Below are 27,645 nucleotides of genomic sequence, written 5' to 3'. Positions count from 1 at the left end.
CACGTCCGAGGTGATGCTGACCTACCTGCGCTGGGAACATCCGTGTTGTCTCCTAGCTTGAAGAGCGCCCCCACCGCACTCCAGGGTGGGTGTGTACTTGCCCACCCCTTCCCTGGAGGTTATGTGCTGGTCTCAGTTCAGCTGGCTTTCATAACCTCATGAGGGCCAGGCCCTGTCTTTGCTCCCAAGGAGGTTGTGCCAGCGTTCAGCTCCAGGTGTGCTTGTGAACCCAACAAATATGCTGGATTAGGAATAAAACGTGACGCCATGGGCCCTTGCCACTGACCTCATCTTCCTGGAGCGTGTGGACGGTGAACCAGCATGAAAGGTTCAGTGCATCCACCGCTCCGAGGAGGGGACCTTTGATCCTGTTCTAAGTAGTTGGGCGTGCTTCCTGGAGGAAGTGACCTTTTTGAACTTGGACACAAATGGGGCCTATCTTCTCACAGAAGTCTGGTGGCAGGCTGTTTCAGGTGTTGTGCATGATCTCAGCAGTGCCACCGAGGAACCTGGCCCTTCCTTGGCCTCCCCTCTCTCCTCTCAGAAGGACTCATCATCTTACAGTTGCAGTGTCTCAGGTGGTGGTGGCAGCACCATACCTCACACCTGTTGCCAAGCAGAAGTCATCCAGTAAGCAAAAATTTCCCCCGATGGTGTCATTGGCCCAAAAGTGTACAATGTAGCCACCTCTAACTGTAAATCTGGGAAAAAAGCAAAGGAGGATGGGCAGGTCATAGACCAGGACGTGCCCTTGGGACTGGATACCTACTATTTCCAGTAAAGTCTTGGCAAGAAAGGAAGAAAGGCAGATTGACTGGCTTAGGGCAGGACTTGAGGGGAAGATGTTTCCATCAGAGGAAACGGTGTGTGCAAAGCCCTGGAGGGAAGAGTGTAGCAAATTCATAGAACTGAACACCCTTTTGTCATGCCTGGAGCAGAGAAGTGGGGTGAAGTGAGACCAGAGAGATCAGAAAATCATAATAAGGAATTTGGGTTTCAGCCACGACATCCTCTTCTCCCAGACGGACTAACGCCTTTCCATTTCCCTTCTGGCACAGGATAGCCACAAATCCATTTGGGAGGTCAGCAGTGGTCCCAGCCCATTCCCATAACCCTGCTCAGAGCAATCTTTCCAACGATGACTTTTCCTGAGGGAGAGGTGTGTGTTAGGCACTGAACCAGCTGTTACTTAAGCCAGGCATGGCTCTAGCAACTGATCCAGCCCCTTCATCTGTGAATAGTGGAAGGGGCTCCTTGGGCAGGAAAGGCTGGCTGGAGGAACGCCAAGGTCCAGAAAGAATGGGAGGCTGGATGAACCACTTCACTCTTCTTCCTGCAGTTTGCTGTGAATAACGGAGGTGATCTCAGCACCCCCCATCTCCCAGCCTGCAGCTCACTGCTGCCTGTGGGCCACCCTACGCTGATCCAGTTAGGGGTCGCACCCAGGCATTTAGGCCTCAGCTTCATCACACGTCAAGTGAGAACTGTCCCTTTAAAATGAGGTGTAGGCACCAGTCAGAATGGCTGCTATCCCAAAGTCTACAAGCAATAAATGCTGGAGAGGGTGTGGAGAAAAGGGAACCCTCTTACGCTGTTGGTGGGAATGCAAACTAGTACAGCCACTATGGAGAACAGTGTGGAGATTCCTTAAAAAACTGGAAATAGAACTGCCATATGACCCAGCAATCCCGCTGCTGGGCGTACACACTGAGGAAACCAGATCTGAAAGAGACACGTGTACCCCAATGTTCATCGCAGCACTGTTTATAATAGCCAGGACATGGAAGCAACCTCGATGCCCATCAGCAGATGAATGGATAAGAAAGCTGTGGTACATATACACAATGGAATATTACTCAGCCATTAAAAAGAATACATTTGAATCAGTTCTAATGAGGTGGATGAAACTGGAGCCTGTTAAACAGAGTGAAGTAAGCCAGAAAGAAAAACACCAATACAGTATACTGATGCATATATATGGAATTTAGAAAGATGGTAATGATAACCCTGTATGTGAGACAGCAAGAGAGACACAGATGTATTGAACAGTCTTCTGGACTCTGTGGGAGAGGACGAGGGTGGGATGATATGGGAGAATGGCATTGATACATGTAAACTATCATATGTGAAACGAATTGCCAGTCCAGGTTTGATGCATGATACCGGATGCTTGGAGCTGGTGCACTGGGATGACCCAGAGGGATGGGATGGGGAGGGAGTTGGGAGGGGGGTTCAGGATGGGAAACACATGTACACCCATGGCGGATTCAAGTCAATGCATGGCAAAACCAATACAATGTTGTAAAGTAAAATAAATAAATAAAAATAAAATAAAATGAGGTGTAGGATTTCCCTGGTGGTCCAGTGGTAAAGAATCCTGCCGGCAATGTAGAGGACACAGGTTCCATCCCTGGTCTGGGAAGATCCCACCTGCTGCGGGTAACCAAGCCTGTGTGTCACAACTACTGAGTCTGCGCTCTGGAGCCTGCAAGATGCAGTTACTGAAGCCTGCGTGCTCTAGAGCCCGTGTCCCGCAGCAAGAGAAGCCACCGTAATGAGAAGCCTGTGCATCACAACAAAGAGGAGCCGCTGGTTGCCACAACTAGAGAAAGTCGGTGCACAGCAATGAAGACCCGGCGGAACCGAAAAATAGATAAAAAATGAGGAGCAACCACTGAAAGCATCAGTCTGGACTCCCCAAAATCCCCTCAAAATCCCCCACCCCCACCCCATGGCTGTAGACTCTCAATGGCTGTCTGGGGCTGCCACAGATGGGCACCACCTTCCTGCCCCTCTCACAGACTCCAGGTTGGAGAGCGAGAGAGAGTGTGTGTGAGTGTGTGTGTGTGAGTGTGTGTGTGAGAGGATGTATGTGTGTGTATGTGTGTGAGAGTGTGTGTGAGAGTGTGTGTATATGTGTGAGTGTGTGTGTGAGAGTGTGTGTGTGTGTATGTGTGAGAGAGTGAGTGTGTGTGTGTGTATGTGAGTGTGTGTGAGAGTGTGTGTGTGAGAGGATGTATGTGTGTGTGTGAGAGAGTGTGAGTGTGTGTGTGAGTGTTGTGTGAGAGAGGATGTATGTGTGTGTGTGTGTGTGAGAGTATGTGAGTGTGTGTGAAAGTGTGAGTGTGAGAGAGTGTGTGTATGTGTGTGTGTGTGTATGTGTGAGAGTGTGTGTGTGAGAGAGAGAGAGGATGTGTGTGTGTGTGTGTGGATGGGTCTGGGCCTGCCCTGGGTGGAACCTCAGTGACTACTCACCCCCGCTTTCATCCTAGCACATCCACCTCCTCTCCCCGCTTGCAGGAGGTCACCGGCGCTTCTCCCCAGTGGGTTTGGGGGTAGTGGGGACGTCTGGCCCTGAGTGTGGGGGAAAGAGCTCAGAAGGGGCTCGGGGTCACCTTGCTCTGTCCCTCACTGGCTTTGTAATCCTGGCCAGTCATTTTACCTTCTCTGGGTTTTAGCTTCCTCTTCTGTAAAATGAGGCTAAAAATATCTTCTGCGTCCCTATTCTATGAACTCAAACAAGATTCTGTTTATTGGAGAATAGACCTTGCAAATGGAGGCGACAGGCCTGTGTTTGGCGTCAGGCAGACTGGAGCCTTGAAGCTTCTCTGAGCGTCAGCTTCCTCATCTCTTAAATCTGCTGCCCTGAGGGCAAAGGAGATCAGAGAATCCACTGCCTGGCACAGCAGGGTGCAGGGTATTCTCCTCAAACCCTCCTCTGGGAGAGTGGTTCCTGTTCCAAGAACTGGGTGGAAAAGCAGAGGGTGGAGGTCGCCTGAGAAACTTGTTAAAAAGCATTCTCTGGTCTCCCTGAAGATTCGGATTCGGGATTCAGGGTGGAGGAGACAGACTAGATCTTTAGCAAGCTTCTGGGTTAACCCAGCCAGCATTGGAAACTCAGGCAGGGACAGAGTCCACTGGGAGGCAGGGGGTGGAGAGAGCTCGGGGTTCCACCAGAGAAGTCAAAATCTTTGCCCTACGCCTCTGGCTCAGAGCAGGTGAACCTCACTAGAAAGAGCCTTTAGGTAATCGGCCTCTCCTTGTCTAGTCCCTGGCTTCCTCCAGCTTCCCTCCAAGCCTGCTCTGCAATCAACTTCCTTGTTAAAAATTCATTTCCCTGTGATTTCCCTAGTGGTCCAGTGGTTCAGAATCTGCCTCCCAACGAAGGGGACATGCTTTCGATCCTGGGTCCAGAAACTAAGATCCCACATGCCATGGAGCAACTAAGCCCCTGCGCGACAGCCACTGAGCCTAAGCTCTAGCCCGTGCCCTGAAATTAGAAGTCCACAGGCCACCACGAAGGCCCAGCATAGCCAAGATAAAATAATAATATAATAATAAAGTAGTCCTCATCCCTCCTCACTCTAATAAAAAAAAAGCATTTCCTGGGTCCCATGACCAGCACTGCTGATTCAGAAGCACTCTCAAAGTGGAATCTGAGAAACTGCTTTTCTTTTTTTTCAACAGTTATAAACTGCTTTTCATTTTTAACAATTTCTCCAATTGAGTCTGATATGGAGAATGGATTTGACTTCCAATTAGCAACACCAGGTAGAAACTTGGGTAAATAAAGTAGTTGTCACTTGTTGCTCAGTCACTAAGTTGTGTCCAGCTCTTTAAGAACCCATGGACTGCAGCATTCCAGGCTCCTCTGTCCTCCACTATCTCCTGGAGTTTGCTCAAATTCATGTCCATTGAGTTGGTGATGTTACCTAATCATCTCATCCTCTGCCACCTCCTTCTCCTTTTGCCTTCAATCTTTCCCAGCATCAATCAGGGTCTTTTCCAATGAAACGGCTCTTCGCATCAGGTGGCCAAAATATTGGAGCTTCAGCTTTAGCATCAGTCCTTCTAATGAATCTTCAAAGTTGATTTCCTTTAGGATTGACTGGTTTGATCTCCTTGCCGTCCAAGGGACTCTCAGGAGTCTTCTCCAGCACCACAGTTTGAAAGCATCAATTCTTTGGTGTTCAGCCTTCTTTATGGTCCAGCTCTCACATCTGTACATGACTACTGGAAAAACCATAGCTTTGACAATACAGACCTTTGTCGGCAAAGTGATGTCTTTGCTTTTTAAAATTCTGTCTAGGTTAGTCATAGCTTTTCTTCCAAGGAGCAAGTGTCTTGTAATTTCATGGCTGCAGACAGGGTCTGTTATGATTTGGGAGCCCAAGAAAAGAAAATCTGTCACTGCTCCCACTTTTTTCCCTTCTATTTGCCATGAAGTGATGGGATGCCATGATCTTTGTTTTTTTTTTAATGTTGAGTTTTAAACTAACTTTTTACTCTTCTCTTTCACCCTCAACAACAGATTCTTTAGTTCCTCTTCACTTTCTGCAAGAAGAGGGTTATTGTCCACATATCTGAGGTTATTGATATTTGTCTTGGAAATCTTGATTCCAGCTTGTGATTCATCCATCCCAGTATTTCCCATGATGTACTCTGTATAGAAGTTAAATAAGCAGGGTGACAATATACAGCCTTGATGTAATCCTCTCCTAGTTTTGAACCAGTCGTTTTTCCATGTCCGGTTCTAAGTGTTACTTCTTGACCCACATACAGGTTTCTCAGGAGACAGGTTCACTTACTGAGTTCCTATTATGTTCCAGGCATTATGTCAAGGATAATGGAGGGAGTATGTGTGACTGTTACTGACACAGGAAACTGAGGTTCTGAGCGGGCTCCAGCTGAAGACCAGAGGCAGCGGTCAAACCTCAATGTCATAGATTCATAGAGTTAGTATTTGAGAATGCCACGGCCCAGTTTGCTTTTCTCTGTGGCCTGACAGCTTTGCTTCCTGCCAAGCCCTGTCAGATATTTCGGAAGGTCAGGTTGGGGGTGTGAAGGTGGAGATAAAGAGTAACTCTCAGCATAGAATGTGCAAAGTTGGAGCCGAGGCAGAGTCCTAGGCTTTGAAAGAACTGTGGTCCTTTGCCATGGTCAGACTAGACACCCCACAGAGCAAGGATCTCTCTTTTCCCTCAAACTGGGGGTTCACAAGGGCAGACATGTTGTGTCTTCTCTTACAAGGAGCTGGCTTCAGGAAGAAGAATTTCCTCTTCCCTAACAGACTGGGCATCCCCGAGGGCAGGCTGTCTCCTCCTTGGTTGGGAGCACTTGAGAGCAGGTTGTCACACCCATTGGACTGTGGCTTTCTGTGGGCAAGACTGGCTGTGCATCCCCTCAGACAGGGTATCTTCAGATAGCAGCTTTGGGCCTTATTTCTAGCATCCTGGGACTCACTGAAGTTGAGACTGCACCCACTGAAGCCTGGGCTCCTGAGACAGGGTTGGGACCTTTGTCAGGGCCCGTCTTCCCCTGAGACAGGGGACCCAGTTCCTTCCTCTTCTGCCAGTCCAGACCTAGCCCTTCCTCCCAGAGCGGTTCTGCACCGGATGGACCAGTCTAGTGTTGTTGACTGAGCTAATGTGCAGAGAGAGAGAAAGACTCCCTGCAGGATGTGGGTATTTCTGGAGACCTTGGAGATGGGGCCCCACCCAGGGACCTGGCTTCTTGGCCTTGGGCCCACCCAGTAGAGCCCACAGCCAGGCCTTCCCTAATCCTTTATTCATTGGAGCGTAAAGTGAGTCATGCACCTGGGTCTGGGCCTGCCTTCTGCCTCCTCCCAGTTCCCGGCCCCATTTCCTGAGTCCCCTGAGAACGCGGTAAGGAAGCATGCTCTCGGCGGCCCCCATCTCCTCCTCAGCCTCTTTGTCACCTCCTGGACCGCTGTCCCTACAGTTTCTCAGGTAAGAGGCTGGTGGCCTGGGTGAGAGGGTCAGGTTTGGCTGCTTCGTCTGGCTGCTCCTTGGGATCCTTGAGGCTGGTCAGGCTCTGGAGGGGCCTGGAGAGCTGGGTCACGTCGGATTTCCCCTCACCTCAGCACCCCCTCATGGACACCCAACCCCCTTATCACTCACAGACAGAGCATACATCCTTACACTTCTCATAGACACTTATCATATACCGTCACCAGCAGACATGGCATTCCCTCACACACTTGAGAGAAAACACAGCGTCATCCCACACAGACACCATTCATGGCCCCTCACGAATACACATCATGCAACAGATCCTTAGTATCTGATGACTCAGCCCGTGACTCCTCACGACACACAATGCACATGCTGTCACAGTTGACACAACAGTCCCTCGTGGGATGTGTATCGTTACCCATAGGACGAAACCCATCCTTACAGACACACAAAATGTACGAGAGCACTGACTCACGTAACACATGAGTGCTCCTCTGGTGGCTCAGAAGTAAAAGAATCTGCCTGCAATGCAGAGGACCTGGGTTTGATCCCTGGGTCGGGAAGATCCCCTAGAGGAAGGCAAGGCAACCCACTCCAGTATTCTTGCCTGGAGAATCCACATGGACAGAGGAGCCTGGTGGGCTGCAGTCCATGGGGTCGCAAAGACTCAGACACGACTGAGCAATTAACGCTTTCACTTTCACACAACACGTGAACCTTTGCAGGACATAAGAAGCCCAGACATGAAGGACCTTCCACTCCTCACTCACAGCAAATTAACCTGCTCCACACAGACACATGCACACACATACAGAGATCGATGCGATCACACACACATGTCCTAGAAGCTCCTCACACCCCCACACAGGGCCCCGAGATCCTTGGTGGTACTGCTCAGCTGGGGCAGGGGCTGGGGCCCAGTCAGCAATGCTATCACCCCTCTCACCTCCCGCCTTGGGCCCTGCATGTGTGGTCCCGGCCAAGTCATGGAGCATTAAGAGGGCGTGGGAGGATGCCTTTCCTGGCTGTCTGAACGCTGCTTCCTGATGATCCTGGGACTCTGCACAAGCTGATATTAAAAATCTAGCTAACATTTATCACATGCCTACCAGGGCTCAGACACCAAGCTCACTGCTTTCCTGAGTACTATCTTATTTAATTATGTGGTACCTTTATGAAGTAATACAGTATTTCCCTCATAGCGCAGTCGGTAAAGAATCTGCCCGCAAAGCAGGAGATCCGGGTTCGATTCCTGGGTTGGGAAGATCCCCTGGAGAAGGAAATGGCAGCTCACTCCAGTATTCTTGCCTGGAAAATCCCGTGGACAGAGGAGCCTGGCAGGCTACTACAGTCCATGGGGTCATAAGAGTCAGACACGACTTCTCAACTAAACCACCACCACCTTTAAGAAGTGGATAGATACTGTATTATAATCCTCATTTTATAGCTATGTTTCCATAGTGGTTCAGAGAGGTTAAGAAACTTGCCTGATACGTCACAGCTAGCAGGCAGCAATGGGATTTAGATCTAGGTAAGTCTGAGTGACTAACACTTACACTTATGGAGAAGGAAATGGCTACCCACTCCAGTATTCTTGCCTGGAGAATTCCATGGACAGAGGAGTCTGGTGGGCTACAGTTCACGGGGTCGTGAAGAGTCAGAGATGACTGAGCCACTAACATTTCAAGTCTGACCTCAGACTCCATATCTTTTTTATTTATTAAAATTTTTAAAAAGTTTTTATAAAGAGATCACAAAAGAGCCAGTTAAAAGTTCAGTAGATATGAAAGAACGCACAGTGAAATGATTCTCTCTTACCCTTGTCCTCAGAACACCTGATTTCATTCTCTTCCTCGAACAGTGATTGAACCTGGGCCCTCGGCAGTGAAAGTGCCCAACCACTGGATCACCAGGAAATTCCCAACCTCTCCTTTAACGGGGCAGTCTAGCAGTGAGAGTTCTAAGCGCAGTGCCCAGACTCTGGGGGCTTCCCACGCCCTCCTCCTCTACCTTCCCGGGGCGAGCAGTGGGGGCTGGGAGATGGAGGGCTCCTTCCATCCTAAGTCCTCTCTTGCCCTAAATCGTCAGGGAGACCCACTCCCTTGAGTCCCCTGGGCCTGAATCTTCTCCCCTTATCTCACCCCTGGGGGCCCGCCCCACTCCTGAGGCTTCCTTTCAGGATCCAGTGCAGGATGAGGTGACCCCTCTTAGAATCTAGGGGAAGGGGAGCAGTTCTCACTGCTGTCTAAGTTGTGCCCAGGCTGGAGACGGGGAGCCCGTGGGACTCAGCCCTGACCAGAAGAGGGACAGAGAGAGAGAGAGGAAGAGGAGGGAGGAGAGTGAGGACCAGCGGCCGGGCACGGTCCTCTACAGACTTAATTCCACAATGAGGTTGGAGGTGTCATTCCAGCTTCATAGATGAAGAGGCTCAGGGGACCATGTTAAGAGGCAGAGATGGTATTCAACCTCCCAAAGTTTGAGGAACGGTGAGTAAGTGAGAGAGTCAGAGAGAGAAACTGAGGCTATGATGAGGCGTCACGGAGGCTTCGGGAATGCTGAGCATCAGGGCTGCTGAGCATCAGGGCTGCCGAGCATCAGGGCTGCCATCCCTGGGAGGGCTCTCGAATGAGCCTGCTGCCCCAGTGACTTACGGGCTCCGAGGTCTCTGGTTTTGTAGTCATCCCCTTCCTCCAGTGATTCTTTCTCTATTCTGCCCATTTGCACTATTTGTTTAACCTTGTCCTTTTTCTTTTTTTTGGCAGTACCACTTGTGGGGCTAACTTGACAGATCTTAATTCCCTGAAAGTGAAAGTTGCTCAGTCGTGACAGACTCTTTGCAACCTCATGGACTATACAGTCCATGGAATTCTCCAGGCCAGAATACTGGAGTAGGTAGCCTTTCCCTACTCCAGGGGATCTTCCCGACACAGGAATCGAACTGGGGTCTCCTGCATTGCAGGCGGATTCTTTACCAACTGAGCTATGAGGGAGTATTAAATCCAGGCTCACGGCAGTGAACTGTCGGAGTCCTAACCACTGGATCACCAGGGAATTCCCCATCCTATTTTAAATACTGCAACTTTATTGTAATCTCGATACACAACGTGGCACTCTCTTTTTTTCTTTTCATTAATTATTTTGGCTGCGCTGGGTCTTCATTGCTGAGTGGACCCTCTTTAGTGGCGGGAACCAGGACCGTCTCGTCTTGGAGGCTTTTATCGCTGAAGATGTTGGGCTTAACTTAAAGAGAAGCCCAATAGAAAATCAGGAGTTCAAGTTTAAACAAACCTACCATGTTGGAAAAAAATGAAAGTGTGCCAATTCCAAGTACTGAGGAGGATGTAGAACAGTGGAAACCCTCATTACACTGATAAAAAGAAATGACAAATGGCACCACTCCTGATTTTTCTGAAACATTGACCATATTTTATGTTTCTTAGCCTTCAGGATTTTTCTTTTGTAAACTGCCTACTTCTTTCTTCACCCATTTTTTCTATTGGGCTTCTCTTTAAGTTACTGGGTTTTAGGAATTAACATCATATTATGCTGAAAATTCTTTGATACATTTGATATAAATATCTTTTCCTGGTCTGTGACTTATCTCTTTTTTTTTATTATTATTATAGATTCTTGTTTATTGGCATAAAGATATATGGAAAGAATGCTTTCCATTTCATTGAACATTATGTTTTTACTGTTATATATTTGTAGAGTTCCTCAACCTCTTGGTCACGTTTTTAGGAATTTATTCACTTATTAGTTTATTCACTCATATTTAGAACCAGCTTTCCATTATATTAACCATTTCTACAATTTTTTGCTTCCTAATTTACTTATTTATGCCTTTATTTTATTCTTCTGTCTGCCTTTATTTTTGGTTTGTTTGCTCATTTTGACCTTTGTAATTTAAATGTTTAATCACTTTCTCTTTTTTAAATACATTTACACCATTAATTTTTTCATTGAGTATCTGTTTGACCACATCTCACAGGTTATAACCCTATTGTCATCCATTTTTAATGTCCATAATTTTATTTTTTTTTAACCACCAGGTTATCTGGTAGAGAGATTTAATGTATATGAAACCATTTACTTCAGATTGGGACTTGAACCCATATGCCAGGACTTGAACCTAGCAAAACCCAGTTTGGGACTCGAAGCCGGCCAAAATCCTGCCTGGGACTCTAACCCAGACAAAGTCCACACTCTTCCACCAGAGATCTCAGACCTGGTTTTAGAACCTAATGAAGCTCAGTTTCTTGATGTCTCATTGCAGAAAGAATTCAGTGACAGACAAAGTAACAGATAAGAAGTGGCTTTATTCACAGAGAAACACATTCCCCAGAGTGTGGGTCTTCACAGAGTGCAAGTGCCGCTTTGAAATGTGGTGTGGTTTGCTTTATTCATAGCAATAAAAAAAAGCCGGGTAATTTCATAGGCTAATGAGTGGGAGGATTATGACAGCCCTTTTGGGGAAGGGGCTGAGATTTCCAGGATTGGGCCATCCCTCACGTTTGGTTTTTGATGGTCAGCCTTGGAACTCGACTTATCTCTTTACTACTTTTATAGTATCCTTTGATGTATGTAGTTTTGAACTTTAGATGGTCATATTTATCCAACTTTTCTTTGTTATAATATTAATAATTTCTATGTCTTAATTTTTCTTTTTTTAGAGATTTTTTTTTATGTGGGTAATTTTTAAAGTCTTTACTGAATTTATTACAATTTATTACAATTATTTATTACAATTTATTACAATATTGTTTCTGTTTTATGCTCTGATTTTTTGGCTGTGAGGCATGTGGCATCTTGACTCCCGGACTAATGATCAAATCTGTAAAATTTCCCTGATCCTTAGTTCATAAAGATATTTTCCTCTATTCTCTTCCAACGTTTTTTATCATTATAGCTTCTATATAAATAGAAATTTAATTCTGGATATGGTATGAGGTTGGAATCTAATTTTGTTGTATCTTTCCCCTAATGGATAGCCAATGGTTTGCATGAGCATCTACTCTGATTGATCTGTAATGGCAACTCTGTCATATGAATCAAATTTCCATGTGTATGATCTCTTTGTGATCTCTCTTTCCAGTATCTCTATTCTATTCCTTTTGTCTACCTGCTTGTCCCTTTGTTAATACTACCCTGTCTTACTACTGTAACTTTACAATATGACTTGTTAAAAAGATGTTTGCTTCTTGGAAGAATAGCTATGTCAAACCTAGACAGTGTTTTAAAAGGCAAAGACATCACTTTGCCAACAAAGGTCATATAGTCAAAGCTATGGTTTTTCAGTAGTCATGTATGGATATGAGAGTTGGACCATAAAGAAGGCTGAGTGCTGAAGAATTGATGCTTTTGAACTCTGGTAGTAGAGAAGACTCTTGAGAGCCCCTTGGACAGCAAGGAGATCAAACCAGTCCATCCTAAAGGAAATCAATCCTGAAGATTCACTGGAAGGACTGATGGTGAAGCTGAAGCTGCAATACTTTGGCCGCTTGATGTGAAGAGCTGACTCATTGAAAAAGACCGTGATGCTGAGAAAAATTGAGGGCAAAAGGAGAAGATGGCAAGAAAGGATGAGATGGTTGGATGGCATCACAGACTCAATGGACATCAGTTTGAGCAAACTCAGAGAGAGAGTGATGGACAGAGAAGCCTGGCATGCTGCAGTCCATGGGGTTGCAAAGAGTCAGACATGACTGAGCAACTGAAAAACAACGGCAACAACATTAGATAGCAGAAATTCTATCATGTGTCTATGTTCTTGTTGTGCATCAAAAATTTTTTGGCTAGTCTTGGCTCTTTACTTTTTCATCTGGAATTTTAGGAATTTTAGGATCATCTAGTAAAGTTCCTTGTAGAACTCTATTGGGATTTTTTTTTTGAGTGCTTTGCATATTATTTTTACCCCAGCTTTATTGAGGTATGATTGACAAATGTAATCGTAAGATATTTAGGATGTACATCATAGTGATTTGATATACATACATTGTGAAAGTACTCCCACCATATAGTTAATTAATATCTACTGGGATTTTGATTGAACTTATCGATTTAACTGGGAAGAACTTACATCTTTATGATATTGACAATTCCATGAATGAATATATTGCATCTACTCATTCATCGAGTTCTTCTTGATTTCTTTTTCATTTATTTTTGCTCTGATTTTTATTATTTCTTTCCTTCTATTGACTTTGTGGGGTTTTTTGTTTTTCTTTTTCTAGTTGCTTTCGGTGTAAGGTTAGGTTGTTTATTTGATGTTTCTCTTGCTTCTTGAGGTAGGCTTGTATCAGCTTTCCTCTTAGTACTGCTTTTATTGCATCCCATAGGTTTTGAGTTGTGTTTTCATTGTCATTTGTTTCTAGGTATATTTTGATTTCCTTTTTTATTTTTTTCAGCATCTAGTTCTCATTTAGTTATTTTTCAGTAATTTTATGATTCCCTCCATTAAGACTTGACATATCTTAGGCCAAGATAGTTTTCTTGGTATCATAAATTGTGTCTTACAAAATGACATTTTCTGTTTATTGCTTGTTTATAGGAACATGATTTATTTATTTTTTTCCTTTTGGCCACACTTCATGGGTTGCAGAATCTAAGTTTTCTGACCAGGAACTGAACCGTGGCCACAGCAGTGAAAGCACTGAGCCCTAACCACTGGATCATCAGAGAATTCCTGGAACATAAATGATTTTTATTATTGATTTTATATCCAGAAATCTTACTGAGGTCTTTTGTTGATTCTAATAATTTGCCCATGGAATAGCTTTAATATTTCTATAAATCATATTGCATGTGAAAATAATTTGCTTTTCTTTTTCAATCTTCACAACTTTTTTTGGTCATATATTCTTCACAACAGAGCGAAGTACTTATGATATTCCCAGTTTGCAGATTCTGAAACAAATTTGAAGAGGTAAGCTGGCTTTTCCAAATTCAAACAGAGACTTGGTGGCAGTCAAGGTTTTGAGCTCAAGTGTCTTTGATTCTAGAACCCACACTCTTTTCTCTGATGCTGTGCCTCACACATTATCCTCCACTGATGGGTGAGAAAAGGATTGTTCCCAGAAGGGAAGTGTCCACATCACTCTGAGTGAAGGACAGCTTGAGAGAGCAGAATGAAGTCACCAAAGCCTTTCTAACAGCCGTGCAGGGCTTCCCTGTGACTCAGTGGTAAAGAATCTGCCTGCCAATGAGGGAGACATGGGTTTGATCCCCAGTCCAGGAAGATCCCACAGGCCATGGAGCAACTAAGTCTGTATGCCACAACTCCCGAGCCTGTGCTCTAGATCCCACGTGCAGCTACTGAAGCCTGCACGCCTAGAGTCTGTGCTCCACAAGAGAAGCCACTGCTGTGAGAAACCCATGCACCACAACTAGAGAACAGTCCCCACTTGCCACAATGAGAGAAATACCTGAGCGGCAGTGAAGACTCGGCACAGTCAACAATGAATAAATAAATAAAATTATTTTAAAAAATAGCCGTGCAGGACAGAACTAGGGTTCAGGGTAACTAGAGTTTAAAGTATATAGAGTTTAATGTAGCTGGACTGTAATTCCTTTTCCACCTACCAGCTATGTTGCTTTGGATAAGTCACATTGTCTTTTTAACCTTACTCATTCATTCAATAAACTTAATCAAGGAGCACCTGCAATGTGCTCAGTCAGTGTTCTAGGTAATGGGATACAGTACTGTAATCAAGAAACAAATCCCTGCTCTCAAGAAACTTACAACTTAGTTGGGGACATAGATAATTAGCAAAGCAAACAAGTGAAATATATGATGTGTTAAATTGATAAGTGCTGTGGAGAAAAATAAAGCAAGGTAGGAGGGCCTAGGGCATGTCAGCGAATGGCTGCAATTTGTTTGAGGAACTGGGGAAGCCTCATTGAGGAAGTCGCACTTGAGTAAAGACCTGAACTCTGGGTATCTGGGGAGGAGCATTCTAGGCCAAGAGAACAGCAGGCGGAAAAGCTTGAGGCAGGTGTGTGCCTGGAGTGCTGCTGGAGATCAGCAAAGGTGGTCTGACTTGGGAGTTGGGGAGCCAGAAGTCAGAGATGAAGTCAGGTCTTATATGTCCCTTGGGGGCATTTTAAAGGACTTTGGCTTTTAAAACATAATTTTATTTATTTATTTTTTGGCTGCACTGGGTCTTTGTTGCTGTGAGTGGGCTTTCTCTAGTTGCAGTACCCAGGCTTCTCATTGCAGTTCCTTCTCTTGTTGAAGCGTGCAGGCTCTAGAACACAGGCTCAGTAGTTTCAACACACGGGCTTAATTGCCCCGAGGCATGTGGGATCTTCCTGGACCAGGGAACAAACCCATGTGCCCTGCATTGGCAGGTGGATTCTTAACCACTGGACCACCAGGGCAGTCCAAGACTTCAACTTTTGCTCTAAGTGAGGTGGAAGCCATTGGCAGGTTTTGAGCAGAGGAATGATGTGATCTGACCGATGATGAAGTTTAATAGGCTCAACTGCACTACGGTGTTGAGGACAGACTAAAAGAGGTGTGATGGTGGAAGCAGGGAGAACAGTGAGGGGCCACATCCGGGTGAGACATGATGGTGGCTTGGACCTGAGCCATGAAAGTGGAGATGGTGAAAGGCGGTCAGATTTTGGATTGACTGACCAATCTAGCAATCAACTATCATCATTTAAAGTTTAAGGTAAATTCATTAATTTAAAATATTTTTTTGATGAAGGAAACTTTAAAATCTCTTATAAACCCAAACATAAGGCCACTCTTCAAATAAGCAATCCCTTATTTTCCTGATGACAAGATTCCCCAAAGACACTTTTTTTTTTTTTTTTTTTGGCTTCATGGCTTGTGGGATTTTAGTTTCCCGACCAGAAATTGAACCCAGGCCATAGCAGTGAGATGGAGGAGTCCACAGTGTCCACTGGTCCACAGAGAATTCCCTCGAAAACTTTTTAAGGCCAGCTTGAATATATAAACTCTTTGGAATGAAGATGACATAATCCTGAGTTTCTCAACCTCAGCAATGTTAACATGTTGAGCCAAATACATTTTTGTTGCAGGGACTGCTCTGTGCCTTGTAGGCTGGTTGGCAGCCTTGCTGGCTTCTGTCCCCTAGATGCCAGCAGTACCCCAGTCCCCTCCTCCCCTGCCACCGGTGACAACCAAGAATGTGTCCAGACGTTGACACACGTGTTTGGAAGGGAAAGTAACCCCTGGTGAGAATGACTGCTGGAGTCAAATGCCTGTTTACAATATTTAATTATTTTTAATTATTTGTTATTTTGGCTGCCCTGGGTCTTTGTTGCGGCTCCTGGGTTTTCTCTTGTTGCTGATCTAGAGCTTGGTCTCAGTAGTTTCGGGACATAGGCTTAATTGCCTCAAGGCATGTGGGATCTTCCCAGATCAGGAACTGAACTCGTGTCCTTTGCTTTGGTAGGTGGATTCTTAACCACTGGACCACCAGGGAAGCCCTAACTTATTCTTTTTAAAAATCATTTAATTTTTAATTGAAGTATAATTGATTTACAATGTTGTGTTAGTTTCAAATATACAACAAAGTGATTCAGGTTAATTTATTCTTTCAGTTACTGACATAATCATTCTGGGCAATAATTTACTATTTTACACATAATGCTCTTTTACATGCTCAAATTTCATGAAACTAGTTTAGTCACATCCATTATATGTGTCATTGATGTCAGCATCTTTACTGTTATTGTTCTTTTCTTTCATTTAACAGAATATTCCCAGTTACATCATTTTTACTTCCATTTACCTTGTATGAGATACAGCACATAATGTCCTAAGAAGATGCTATCATAGGAAAAGCCCATCCCAAGACACAACTATGCTTTTTATGGCTTGAGGACAGTTCTCTTTTTCACTGTTGTTCTCATCTCTAAAATTCAAACAAACATTGAATTACTTTAAAAAAACAAACAACAAAAATCCCTTTCTTATAAAAAATTAAAAATTCATGCAAAAGTACACCTGAGGTATAATGGATCCCCAGGATTCTTGACAGGATAATCCCATGGATGTAGGAGTCTGGTGGGCTACAGTCCATGGGGTCAAAGAGGCAGACACAACTTAGTGACTGAGCACACTACATTCAAGGTATCAATACACCCTAAGAGTAAGGAATTATCTAAACTTTGATATATACATTAGACACTTCATTAAATTATCAGCTTACAAAGCCACATCCTCCTTAACAACATTAACTTCAAAAGTAGCACCAAAACAGTGTTTTTTTTTAATTGCACGTCATTTTGCTATATGTAGCCTCAAGCTTTGGCTCATTTAAAGTTACACAAGCCTGAGTAAGGGAGCAGGACCAAATTTTTGAACCATACATTGAACTAATTTGAGACTATCAGCTTATTAGCAAAATCAGTATGAACTTGGGTATTGTACTTAAAGAAAAGGTAAGTTAGGACAGGTGGTCTCTACACTGGGTATCTGGAAACTGCCAGGGTGTCTCAGCACTGTAGCTGTGTATCGTTGCTATAAGAGTTGAACAGTGAAAAGTATTTCAGTTCAGTTCAGTTCAGTCACTCCATCGTGTCCCACTCTTTGCAACCATGGACTGCAGCAAGCCAGGCCTCCCTGTCCATCACCAACTCCCGGAGTTTACTCAAACTCATGTCCAGTGAGACAGTGATGCCATCCAACCATCTCATCCTCTGTTGTCCCCTTCTACTCCTGCCTTCAATCTTTCCCAGCATCAGGGTCTTTTCCAATGAGTCAGCTCTTCACATGAGGTGGCCAAAGTATTGGAGTTTCAGCTTCAGCATCAGTCCTTCCAATGAATATTCAAGACTGATTGCCTTTAGGATGGACTGGTTGCTGTCCAAGGGACTCTCAAGAGGCTTCTCCAACACCACAGTTCAAAAGCATCAATTCTTCTGTGCTTAGCTTTATTTATGATCCAACTCTCACATCCATACATGACTACTGGAAAAACCATAAGTTTGACTAGATGGACCTTTGTCGGCAAAGTAATGTCTCTGCTTTTTAATATGCTGTCTAGGTTGGTCATAACTTTCCTTCCAAGGAGCAAGCATCTTTTAATTTCATGGCTGCAGTCACCATCTGCAGTGATTTTGGAGCCCCTGAAAATAAACTCTGCCACTGTTTCCATTGTTTCTCCATCTATTTCCCATGAAGTGATGGGACTGGATGCCATGATCTTAGTTTTCTGAATGTTGAACTTTAAGCCAACTTTTTCACTCTCCTCTCTCACTTTCATCAAGAGGGTCTTTAGTTCTTCTTCACTTTCTGCCATAAGATTGGTGTCATCTGCATATCTGAGGTTATTGATATTTCTCCTGGCAATCTTGATTCCAGCTTGGGCTTCCTCCAGCCCAGAGTTTCTCATGATATACTCTGCATAGTAGTTAAATAAGCAGGGTGACAATATACAGCCTTGACATACTCCTTTTCCGATTTGGAACCAGTCTGTTGTTCCATGTCCAGCTCTGTTGCTTCCTGACCTGCATACAGGTTTCTCAAGAGGCAGGTCAGGTGGTCTGGTATTCCCATCTCTTTCAGAATTTTCCACAGCTTATTGTGATCCACACAGTCAAAGGCTTTGGCATAGTCAATAAAGGAGAAGTAGAGGTTTTTCTGGAACTCTCATGCTTTTTCAATGATCAAGCAGATGTTGGCAATTTGATCTCTGGTTCCTCTGCCTTTTCTAAATCCAGCTTGAACATCTGTAAGTTCATGGTTCACGTATTGCTGAAGCCTGGCTTGGAGAATTTTGAGCATTACTTTACTAGTGTGTGAGATGAGTGCAATTGTGTGGTAGTTTGAACATTCTTTGTCATTGCCTTTCTTTGGGATTGGAACGAAAACTGACCTTTTCAAGTCCTGGGGCCACTGCTGAGTTTTCCCAATTTGTGGCATATGGAGCGTAGCACTTTCACAGCATCATCTCTTAGGATCTTAAATAGCTCAACTGGAATTCCATCACCTCCACTAGCTTTGTTCGTAGATATGCTTCCTAAGGCCCATTTGACTTCACTTTCCAGGATGTCTGGCTCTAGGTGAGTGATCACACCATTGTCGTTATCTGGGTCATGAAAATCTTTTTTGTTTAGCTCTGTGTATTCTTGCCACCTCTTCTTTATATTTTCTGCTTCTGTTAGGTCCATACCATTTCTATCCTTTATTGAGCCCGTCTTTGCATGAAATGTTCCCTTGTATCTCTAATTTTCTTGAAGAGATCTCTAGTCTTTCCCATTCTATTGTTTTCCTCTATTTCTTTGGACTGATCACTGAGGAAGGCTTTCTTATCTCTCCTTGCTATTCTTTGGAACTCTGCATTCAGATGGGTATATCTTTCCATTTCTCCTTTGCCTTTAGCTCCTCTTCTTTTCTCGGCTATTTGTAAGGCCTCGTCAGACAACCCTTTGGCCTTTTTGCATTTCTTTTTCTTGGGAATGGTCTTGATCACTGCCTTCTGTACAATGTCATGAACCTCTGTCCATAGTTTGAAAATGCATTGGCAGGTGGATTCTTTACCGCTGAGCCACCAGGGAAGCCCTATATCTTTCATATGTGTCTCTAAAAGATAAGAATTCTTTTAACATAATTGTGAAATCATAGTATGAAAAGTATTTACATATGTAAAAAATGTAAACCTCCTCAGGAGTATATGGTAAACATTCTTGTCATTTACTTTTAGCTCATGGTGGTGATTAACTTTCTTTCTACTCAAAACTTCTGAGGGCTTCCCTAGTGGCTCAGACAGTAAAGAATTTGCCTGCGGTGCGGGAGACTTGGGTTCAATCCCTGGGTTGGGAAGATCCCCTGGAGAAGGGAACGGCAACCCACTCCAGTAAGCTGAGCTGGAGAATTCCATGGACAGAGGAGCCTGGCAGGCTAGAGTCCATGGGATTGCAAAGAGTCAGACACAACTGAGCGACCTTCACTTCACTTCGCTTCAGGTACCATCAACCAACACTAACAATTATCAAACCATTTTTTTTTCAGTTGAGGTATGTCCCATTTTATTCTGAAGCAAACCCCAAATACATAATTTCATCTGTAACTATTTCTTGTTGTTGTTGTTACTTAACTGCTAAGTTGTGTTCAATTCTTTGCAATTCATGGACTGTAGTATGCCAACCTCCTCTGTCCATGGGATTCCCCAGGCTTGAATACTGGAGTGGGTTGCCATTTCCTTCTCCAGGGGATCTGCCTGACCCAGGGATTGAACCCACGTCTCCTGCATTGGCAGGTGGATTCTTCACCGCTGAGCCACCAGGGAAGCCCTATATATTTCATATGTGTCTCTAAAAGATAAGAATTCTTTTAACATAATTGTGAAATCATTAACCTAACAATCCACATTAATTCCTTAGTGTAGTTGAATATCCAATGTGTTCAAATTTCTGATTGTTTTGTAATTCCTCTTTTTCTTTTTTTGCTCCTCTCTCTCTCTCATTTGTTTGAATTGGGATCCAAAAAAGGCTCACATGTAGCATTTTGGTTGCTCTGTTTCTTAAATCTTATTTAATCTGTAGGTTCTTCCCGTCATCATTTTCTCCTGTATAATTTGTTGGAGAAGCCAGATGGTTTGTTCTGTGCATTCACTACAGTCTGAGTTTGCTGTGGATATCCCTATGATCTGTTCCTTTTCTGTATATTATGTAAACTGGTAGTTGAACTGGCTAATTCTGTTTCTATTTCCTTGGCAAGACTGTTGCGTAGATAGTGTTGTGAATTGAGCACGCACAAACACAACTTTATTAGGAAAGTTTCCAAACACACAAGAAGAGAGGGAAGCATAATAAATCTCTGTATACCCCGATTAGTTTCACACAGCAGCTGTAACAAATGACCACAAACTTGGTGGCTTAAAATAACACATTTATTCTCATACAGTTCTGGAGGCCAGAATTCCAAAATCAGTTTCTTTTCTTTGACTGAACAACACAGCACTCCTCAACCAGGGATTGAACCTGGGCCCTTAGCAGTGAAAGCTCAGAGTCTTAACCACTCGATAGCCACGGAATCCCCCTAAAATCAGTTTTGATGGACAAGGAGTCAGCGCTGTGCTCCCTCCAGAGGCTCCAGGGAGGAGTCCCTTCCTTGCCTCTTCCAGTTTCTGGTGGTGGCTGGCATTCTTGGGTTGTGGCCGTGTCTCTCTGCCTCTATGGCCACTTTGCCTTTTCCTCTTCTGTCTGTATCCAGTTTTACTCTCTTACTCAGATATTGGTGATTGCATTAAGGCTCACTTGGATAATGCAGGATAATCTCCCCATTTTAAGAGTATTTATTTAATGATACTTGCAAATCTTTGTCATGTAAGATAAAGTGTACAGCTTCCAGGGATTAGGACCTGTTATTTTTGTGGGCCATTATTCAGCCTACACAATGCCCATTCCCTAGATTCAATATTCTGCCTCTCTTTCTTTTTATTTTCTTTGTTCCTTTCATCCTTATCTTCCCTTCCCTCTCCTCCCCTCAACTCCTTTCTCTCTCTCTCCTTATTTTACTGTACTATTTTAAAGCAACTCCCTGTAATTCTATCTCTAAATATTTCCATACATATGAACATTTTCTCATGTAACCACACCCTCTGCTGTAGAATCATCAAGTCTTAACCACTGACTGCCAGGGAAGTCCCTGAATTTGATTTTTATTTCTCTTAAGTCTCTTTTAACCTAAATATTCCTGGATTAAAAGTCCTCTCTCCAATCCCCATACCCGCCCCCCCAGGCCTCACCATGTAGTTGATCTGTTGAAGGAACTGCATCAGCTCTCCTGTAGAATGTCCTGGTCCCACATTATGGATTTGACTGATTGCTTTCCTGAAATGCTATTAATTTGTTCCTCTGTCACCCGTATTTCTGACGAATTGAAGGTTGGAGCTAAAGGCTTGATTAGGTTCAGATTTGGAAATATGTTAAAGTAGAACAGACAGAATTGGTAACAGCATGGATGTAGGTGTGAGCGAGAGGAGTCAACCTCAGTTTCCTCATCTGTAAAATGTGGATAATGACCTCTGCCCACCTGCCCTGATTACTGATCATCTCAAAGAGGTGCTGAGCTGTGACTGCTCCGTGCACTGACATGAGGGACCTCTGAAAACCGGGCATGAGCCAGCTGTCCTGCAGTCTGTGGTCAAGGTTGACCCCAGAGGTCCCTCTGTCCCTCCTGGAGTGGTGGCTCCTAGAGTGGTGGCTGGGGTGCGGCTGAGAAGGGGAAGCCAGGCTGGAGGAAGAGGGTCTGAGTTAGGGAGCAGAGCTAGGACTCGACTCAGGTAGACACTTTGTGTGACGGTTAAATGCGATGAACAGACCACCATGTCCTTTTGTGTCTCAGGCCCTCAAGGCTCAAAATGCCTCCAAGGGAGACGAGGAGGGATGACCAAACAGGCGCTTGTTGAAGCCCCTCCAAAGAGGCCTGGGCTGCATCTTGGGATCTGAGGAGAGTGTGTATGAGCACGAGGATGAAGGCAACCCTGGGCAGGTGTGAGCTGGGGGTGTGACAGATGCAACACCTGAGTTTGTGAGCATGTAGGTGAGTGTGTGTGTGGGGGTGTCTCTGTATGCTGGTTTGTACTGAGTGTGCAAGGATTGTGTGTAGGCGGTTTGAGTGTGTTCGACTGCATGTGATGGGCTGGAGTTGGGGGAGAGGGACAGATTTTTGGTTCCAGTTCTTCAGGGCTGAGCCACATGTTAGAGGTGCCTTGTCCTCTGAGATCCATTTTTGGCTTAGACAAGGAACAGTGGGGTGGGGTCCCAGTGAGTGGGAGACGCCAGTCCAGACCCCCATGCTGGAGTTGAGGCTGGGCCATGCATGGGGAATCAGGAGCCCGATCTCCTAGCTCTGCTTGGCACCTGCCCGACTGTGGGGCCCTGGTCCTGTCTAGGCCCCCCCACCCCACCCCACCCCCCCACCGCACCTATAAGGAGGCTGTTGGGTTGGCTGTTGACTGAATGGCTTGCTTCCTTAGTGTCCACTGCAGCGCCTGGGGCCTGCAGGCTCAATAAACGTTTATTGGTTGAAAGAAGGAGTGGATAAATGGACTGGAAACTGAGGCAGGGAGCTCGGGCCCACCCCTCACCTCTGTTCACACCCAGTCTCTGACATGGGACTCTGGCACAAACACACGCTCACTCAGTCTCGCTTGTGATCACTTCCTCAGTTACCCACACTTGCTCACCCTCTCCTGTTCCTACGGACTCACTCGCTGCCAGATTCCTGCCTGGGATCTTATGAACCTTCCTCCTCTGCCAGCCCAGCGCCGCAGGGCTGTGTGCCCGTGGGTTCCTTGGTCTTGGCACTCCTTGGCCACCAGGGGGGCCCAGCCCGGCCATGGCACTGACCACAGCCGTTCTTAAAAGTTCCTCCCTTCCCTCCTCTTTATTTTCCAGCTGCCTCTCCTTTTCCTCCTTCGCTCCCTTTCTTTTGTACTGTCTCTCAGGCACACACACGCGCACACACACACACACACACGCACCCACCCACACATACGCACGCACACACGCACACACACAGGCCCTCTCACTGTCCGAGTCATCTTTTTCTCTGTCACTCCCTTGCTTTTTGTCCTCGAATCTCCTCATCCCGCTCACGCTGTCCCTGTCTGTTTACATTTGCCCGCCTCTCTCTGGGTGCCTCTCTCTCCATCTCTTAGCTGCCTCTCCCCTGACTCACATTCTCCTTTCTCACTCACAGCTCCTCTCTTGCTCACGCTCGTGCTAGGCGGCGTGTCTCTCCTCGCCCTGACTCTCTCCCGATGGCCACTGCCCACCCCCCACCCTGCCCCTCGTTCTGGGAAAAACCTCCTTGCGGTACCCAGGGCCTGGGTGACCCAACTCGAGGTTCTGCAGCGTGCCCTTTCCGCTGACGGGGCCCTGGGGTCACGGCATTTCCTCCTGGGGGTGACTTGGCAGTGATGCGCGCTGTTTCCTTACTTCTGCAATTACAGGCAGCACAGAGCCCGCAGCTGCCGATATGCTCAGACCTCGCAGTGGCAGCCACTGCCCCTGGACAGGTAAGGGGGTCCCAGCCCTGGCCCGGCCGGGGGGAGGTGTGTGACAGCGTCCCCGGGAGGTCAAGGTCCTGCCCCTAGACTCTGCCTGAGCAAACGTGTGCTTCTGTTTTTAAGGGGCTGTTCTGGCATCTTCCCCAGACCCAGAGGGTCTCATTTAGAAGGGATTCCTCATGACTAGACATTCCCAGGGAATCTGCTACCCCCTCTGGTTCTCTGAGGTCAAGGCAGCCCTGAAGTGACCTCAGAGACCTCCCTGGGAGGTGATGGTGGTGGTGATGAGAGGGGGGCTACCTAGATCTTGGGGGGCTGAACGCTGTCTGCTTTAGTGGCTGTGTGGCCTTGGCCATGTCACCACCCTGCTCTCTGTGCCTCAGTTTCCTAAAGTGTCAAATGAGGCTAATGCCGTCTCCCCAGTAGGAAGGTCGGGAGGCAAAGGGTCAGGTACCAGGCTGGGTATCTAAGAATTGACTAGGAGCTGGGTTCTCCTGCGGGGATGATGAGGAAGATAACAGGGTTGCTTATACAAGAGTCCTGGCCCACAACCTGTTCCCTCCATCATGTCGCAGGTGGTAGGGACGGAGCACAGGCTGGGAGCCCCTGTCCTTTGCCGTCAGGAGGTCTGATGTGAGCGTGGGGAACGGAGGCTGCTGCTCAGACTCTTGCTTACTTGTGAAGAACGAGGGAACCTGTAGAGTTGCTTCGCAGAGCATTCAAGCAGCTCTGATTTAACCCTTGACTGAATACACAGCTGTTCCAGGTGCTTGGCATGTGTGTGTGCGTGCATGCATGTGTGTGTGTGTGTGTGTGTGTCTGTATGTGTGTATGTGGGTGCTAGGGAAACGAAAGAGACGTCCTTGCCTTTAAGTACTGACAACCCAGTGAAGGAAGGAAGCCCCGAAAGAGATGAGACAGCCTGAAGTGGGCAGTGGGGTTTTGGCATCAGCTCTTGCCTATGAGCTGGGACCTTAGGCAACTCAGAAGCATCCCTTCCAGCCTTTGCATGTTGGGGTTTAAGTACTGACCTGTGAGTTGACGGGAGAGGGTGAAGTAAGAGGCTGGTGGGAAAGTGCTTTGTCAATAGTAAGCTGGTGTGAAGACATGAGTCAGTATTACTGCTGGTACTGATGCTGTTATTCTTACCGTAAATGCCTCGTGGAGGAGGATTTGTTTGTTCCTCGTTTTATCCTTACTCTTCACATGGAGTTTGGCAAGTCATACAGTCTTGAAACATGAACTGAATAGGGAATGAGAAAGTAGTGTGTTGTACTGGAAGAGGATGGACAGTGAGCCTGAGGTCCAGCATCTGGTTCCAGCTTGGCTCCTGATTCTGTGGTCACTTGGGGCAAATCCTTTCTCTTCTCTGGGTCTCGGTTTCCCCATCTGTCCAATGAAGGTTTGGGTAAGAAAGCCACAGTCTCGGCAGTGTGTAGGCTAAGTCGCTCAGTCGTGTCCGACTCTTTGCGACCCCATGGACTGTAGCCCATCAGGCTCCTCTGTCCATGGGATTCTCCAGACAAGAATACTGGGATGAGTTGCCATTTCCTTCTCCAGGGGATCTTCCCCTTCAGGGATCTAACCCACGTCTCTTGTGTCTCCTGCATGGACAGGCGGGTTCTTTATCACTAGCGCCCCCTGGGAAGCCCATAGACTATGGTCTACGGTAGTAACGTCGAAATGGGCCTCCAGGAGTGAGTTTCTACCCTGGACTGACGCAGGGTGGGGCCGGTGTGACGAGAGGCTGGGATTCTTTATGTCCTTTTATAGAAAGACTTTTTATGGAATGCCCTCTTCCTCCCTATCCTAACCCCGCGAACTCGCCCTTGTTGACAAGAAAGGGCTGCTTCTCTTTCCAGTGAAGTCCCTTCTTGCCCGGCCTGATCTCTGCCTCCCCATGCGTATAGGGGGCACCAGCTGAGCTCCGGCCTGGGAACGCCCCCTTGTGGATCCTGGGAGAAGGTGTCTGGTTTCAGAGTGGAGCCCGTTCTCAGAAGGGTCTCTGCTGGGTAGCCACGTGTCTGATCAGCAGCTCTTGGGTTCCTTGGCAGCATGGTGGGACCGGAGGGAAGCCTCGGCCATGTCTTCGTGTGTGCATGTGTGCCCGTGGGGTGGACTGGAGAACTGGCTCTGGGTATATATTTCCATATGTGCCTGGAGTGTGACCAACCACGGGAAGGCCCGTCCAGCCCAACAGTTCCCAGAAGCAACATCATCCACAAAACCACCTGAGAGGCTGGCACTCCATTCCTCCCCTGTGTCTTCAGCCAAAGAGAATCCAGAGCCAGTGCGTGTGTGTATGTCTGTAAGATGTCGGGGGAGGAGAATTTGTGGGGGGAAGACTATCACTTAGCCGCCCCTCCCCACCTGTTTATTTCTATAGAAGGGGGAACTTCAGGAGCTAGGCTTGGAGTTGAGCTCAGCTGGCTGATGTGAGAAGAGTGTCAAAAATCTGTGCAGCGCCCTTCACAGTTTGTAAAGTCTGTTTTGATTTTCCAAGTTCTTGACTGTTTACCAAACCCTTTGTCACTCCCAACAATCTTCCTTTTCACAGCAATGTTTGAGCTTGGTTGGGGGTGGGGTGGGTGGAGGCACTTGCAGATGAAGATCCCAAGGTTCAAAGCTAGGGAGAGACTCACTCAAGAAGGTTAGGGGCTTGGCTGAGGCCAGAGCCCAGGTCCCCTGATCATAATTCCTAATCGTGATTCGTGTGTCTCTTCAGCCACCCTTGGTGGCTGCTTCTAACGGAAGGGAGGTGGCTGCTTTGGTTCATGGCTGACTGGTTTGCTCATTCATTCATGCAACAAACATTTTCTGAGGGTGGGGGAGGAGCTCCCAATTACTGAGCAATAACCAGGTGTATCAGTTGCTTCATTTTGCACTTCTAGCTACCCTGTGAGGAAGGTTTTATTGTCACTTTTTTGCAAATGAAGGAGGAGAGGCTTTGAGGGTTAAAGATCAGCTGGGAAAGAACAAAGCCAGGTGCAGATTGGGGTCTGTGTGACTGCAGGGCCTGTGCCCTGTACCCTACGTTTTCCCTCGGGCCAGGCAGGCCCTGAAGATGTCAGAGTGGTTCCTGGAATAACAGAGGGGGGTGCCCTTGCTGCGGAAGCCCAGAGGAGGAAGCACCTCCCCGCCCTCCTTGCCCTGGGTGACTTCCGGGAGGCAAGGAGTAGGGAGGGTGACTCACAGATGGATACTATCTGCATATCTGGAAGCCAGAAGGAGAGACCCAGGCCATGCTCAGGGTCCCCCAACTCCATGGGGATGTCCTCGGCCAGATGAGTCGAGACAAGCAGAGACTGAGTCTCATCAATGTAATATACATACCTGGGACCAGCTGGACCCCAAGTGAGAGAGAAAACTGGGAAACTCTGATACCCAGGCCACCTCCCACCTGGCATCTCTGGGGCCCTAGACCCTGACCCTACGTCTCCCCAGATAAGGAGCTCCGTTCATTCACCGATAAACGTGCCCAGCATGGTGCTAGCCTCCTTGAACTGGAAACCGTGGGGAGCCTAGTGCGGAATTCCCCAGAGACCAGGAAACTTGCTCCCTTCTTTTGCCCCTTAACTCCCTCCGCTTCCTGGACAAGTGGTAATGAAACCACTCCATGGGGGGGAGTTTTGGAGGATATGAGCAGAGGCACAAAGGCATGGGCAGGCCAGGGCACAAGTATCAAGTGCCAGAGGAGGCCAGAATGGGCGGCAACTTATTTCTTGAGGATTTTAGAGGTTCAACTGCCTTCAGTCTCAACTGACCTCAACATTATGAGGTCAATGTTGATATTATTTCCATTTGATAGATGTGAAAACTAAGTACTCACAGAAAGGCAATGATTAAACTATGGTATTTCACTGGTTCCAGGGAATCTAAGGGATGGGAGAGGCTGA

The 27,645-nt window shown here is 46.4% G+C and overlaps 1 protein-coding gene across 4 annotated transcripts in view; it reads left to right on the top strand.

Moving 5' to 3' along the window:
• Positions 1-6,637: 6,637 nt before the first annotated feature.
• PTAFR (platelet activating factor receptor) overlaps positions 6,638-27,645 on the top strand; it is a 43,818-nt gene continuing 22,810 nt past the window's right edge. Inside the window, exons 1-2 of one of the 4 annotated variants that reach the window (XM_043909440.1) lie at positions 23,134-23,758; positions 24,325-24,515. Coding sequence is in view for 1 of the 4 variants with exons in the window: in XM_043909437.1 (XP_043765372.1) it covers positions 6,676-6,749 (74 nt within the window). In the remaining 3 variants the exon portion in view is untranslated. Of the gene's footprint in view, positions 6,750-13,650; positions 13,681-23,133; positions 23,759-24,324; positions 24,516-27,645 lie in introns of those variants that run through there. The other 3 variants (XM_043909437.1, XM_043909441.1, XM_043909439.1) reach the window with 3 other exon arrangements.

The sequence above is a fragment of the Cervus elaphus genome, chromosome 8, assembly GCF_910594005.1.
Source record: "Cervus elaphus chromosome 8, mCerEla1.1, whole genome shotgun sequence".
In the NCBI taxonomy this organism is placed as follows: domain Eukaryota; kingdom Metazoa; phylum Chordata; class Mammalia; order Artiodactyla; family Cervidae; genus Cervus; species Cervus elaphus.
Note: the sequence above shows the minus strand (reverse complement) of the source record. Positions and strands in the feature narration are given on the sequence as shown.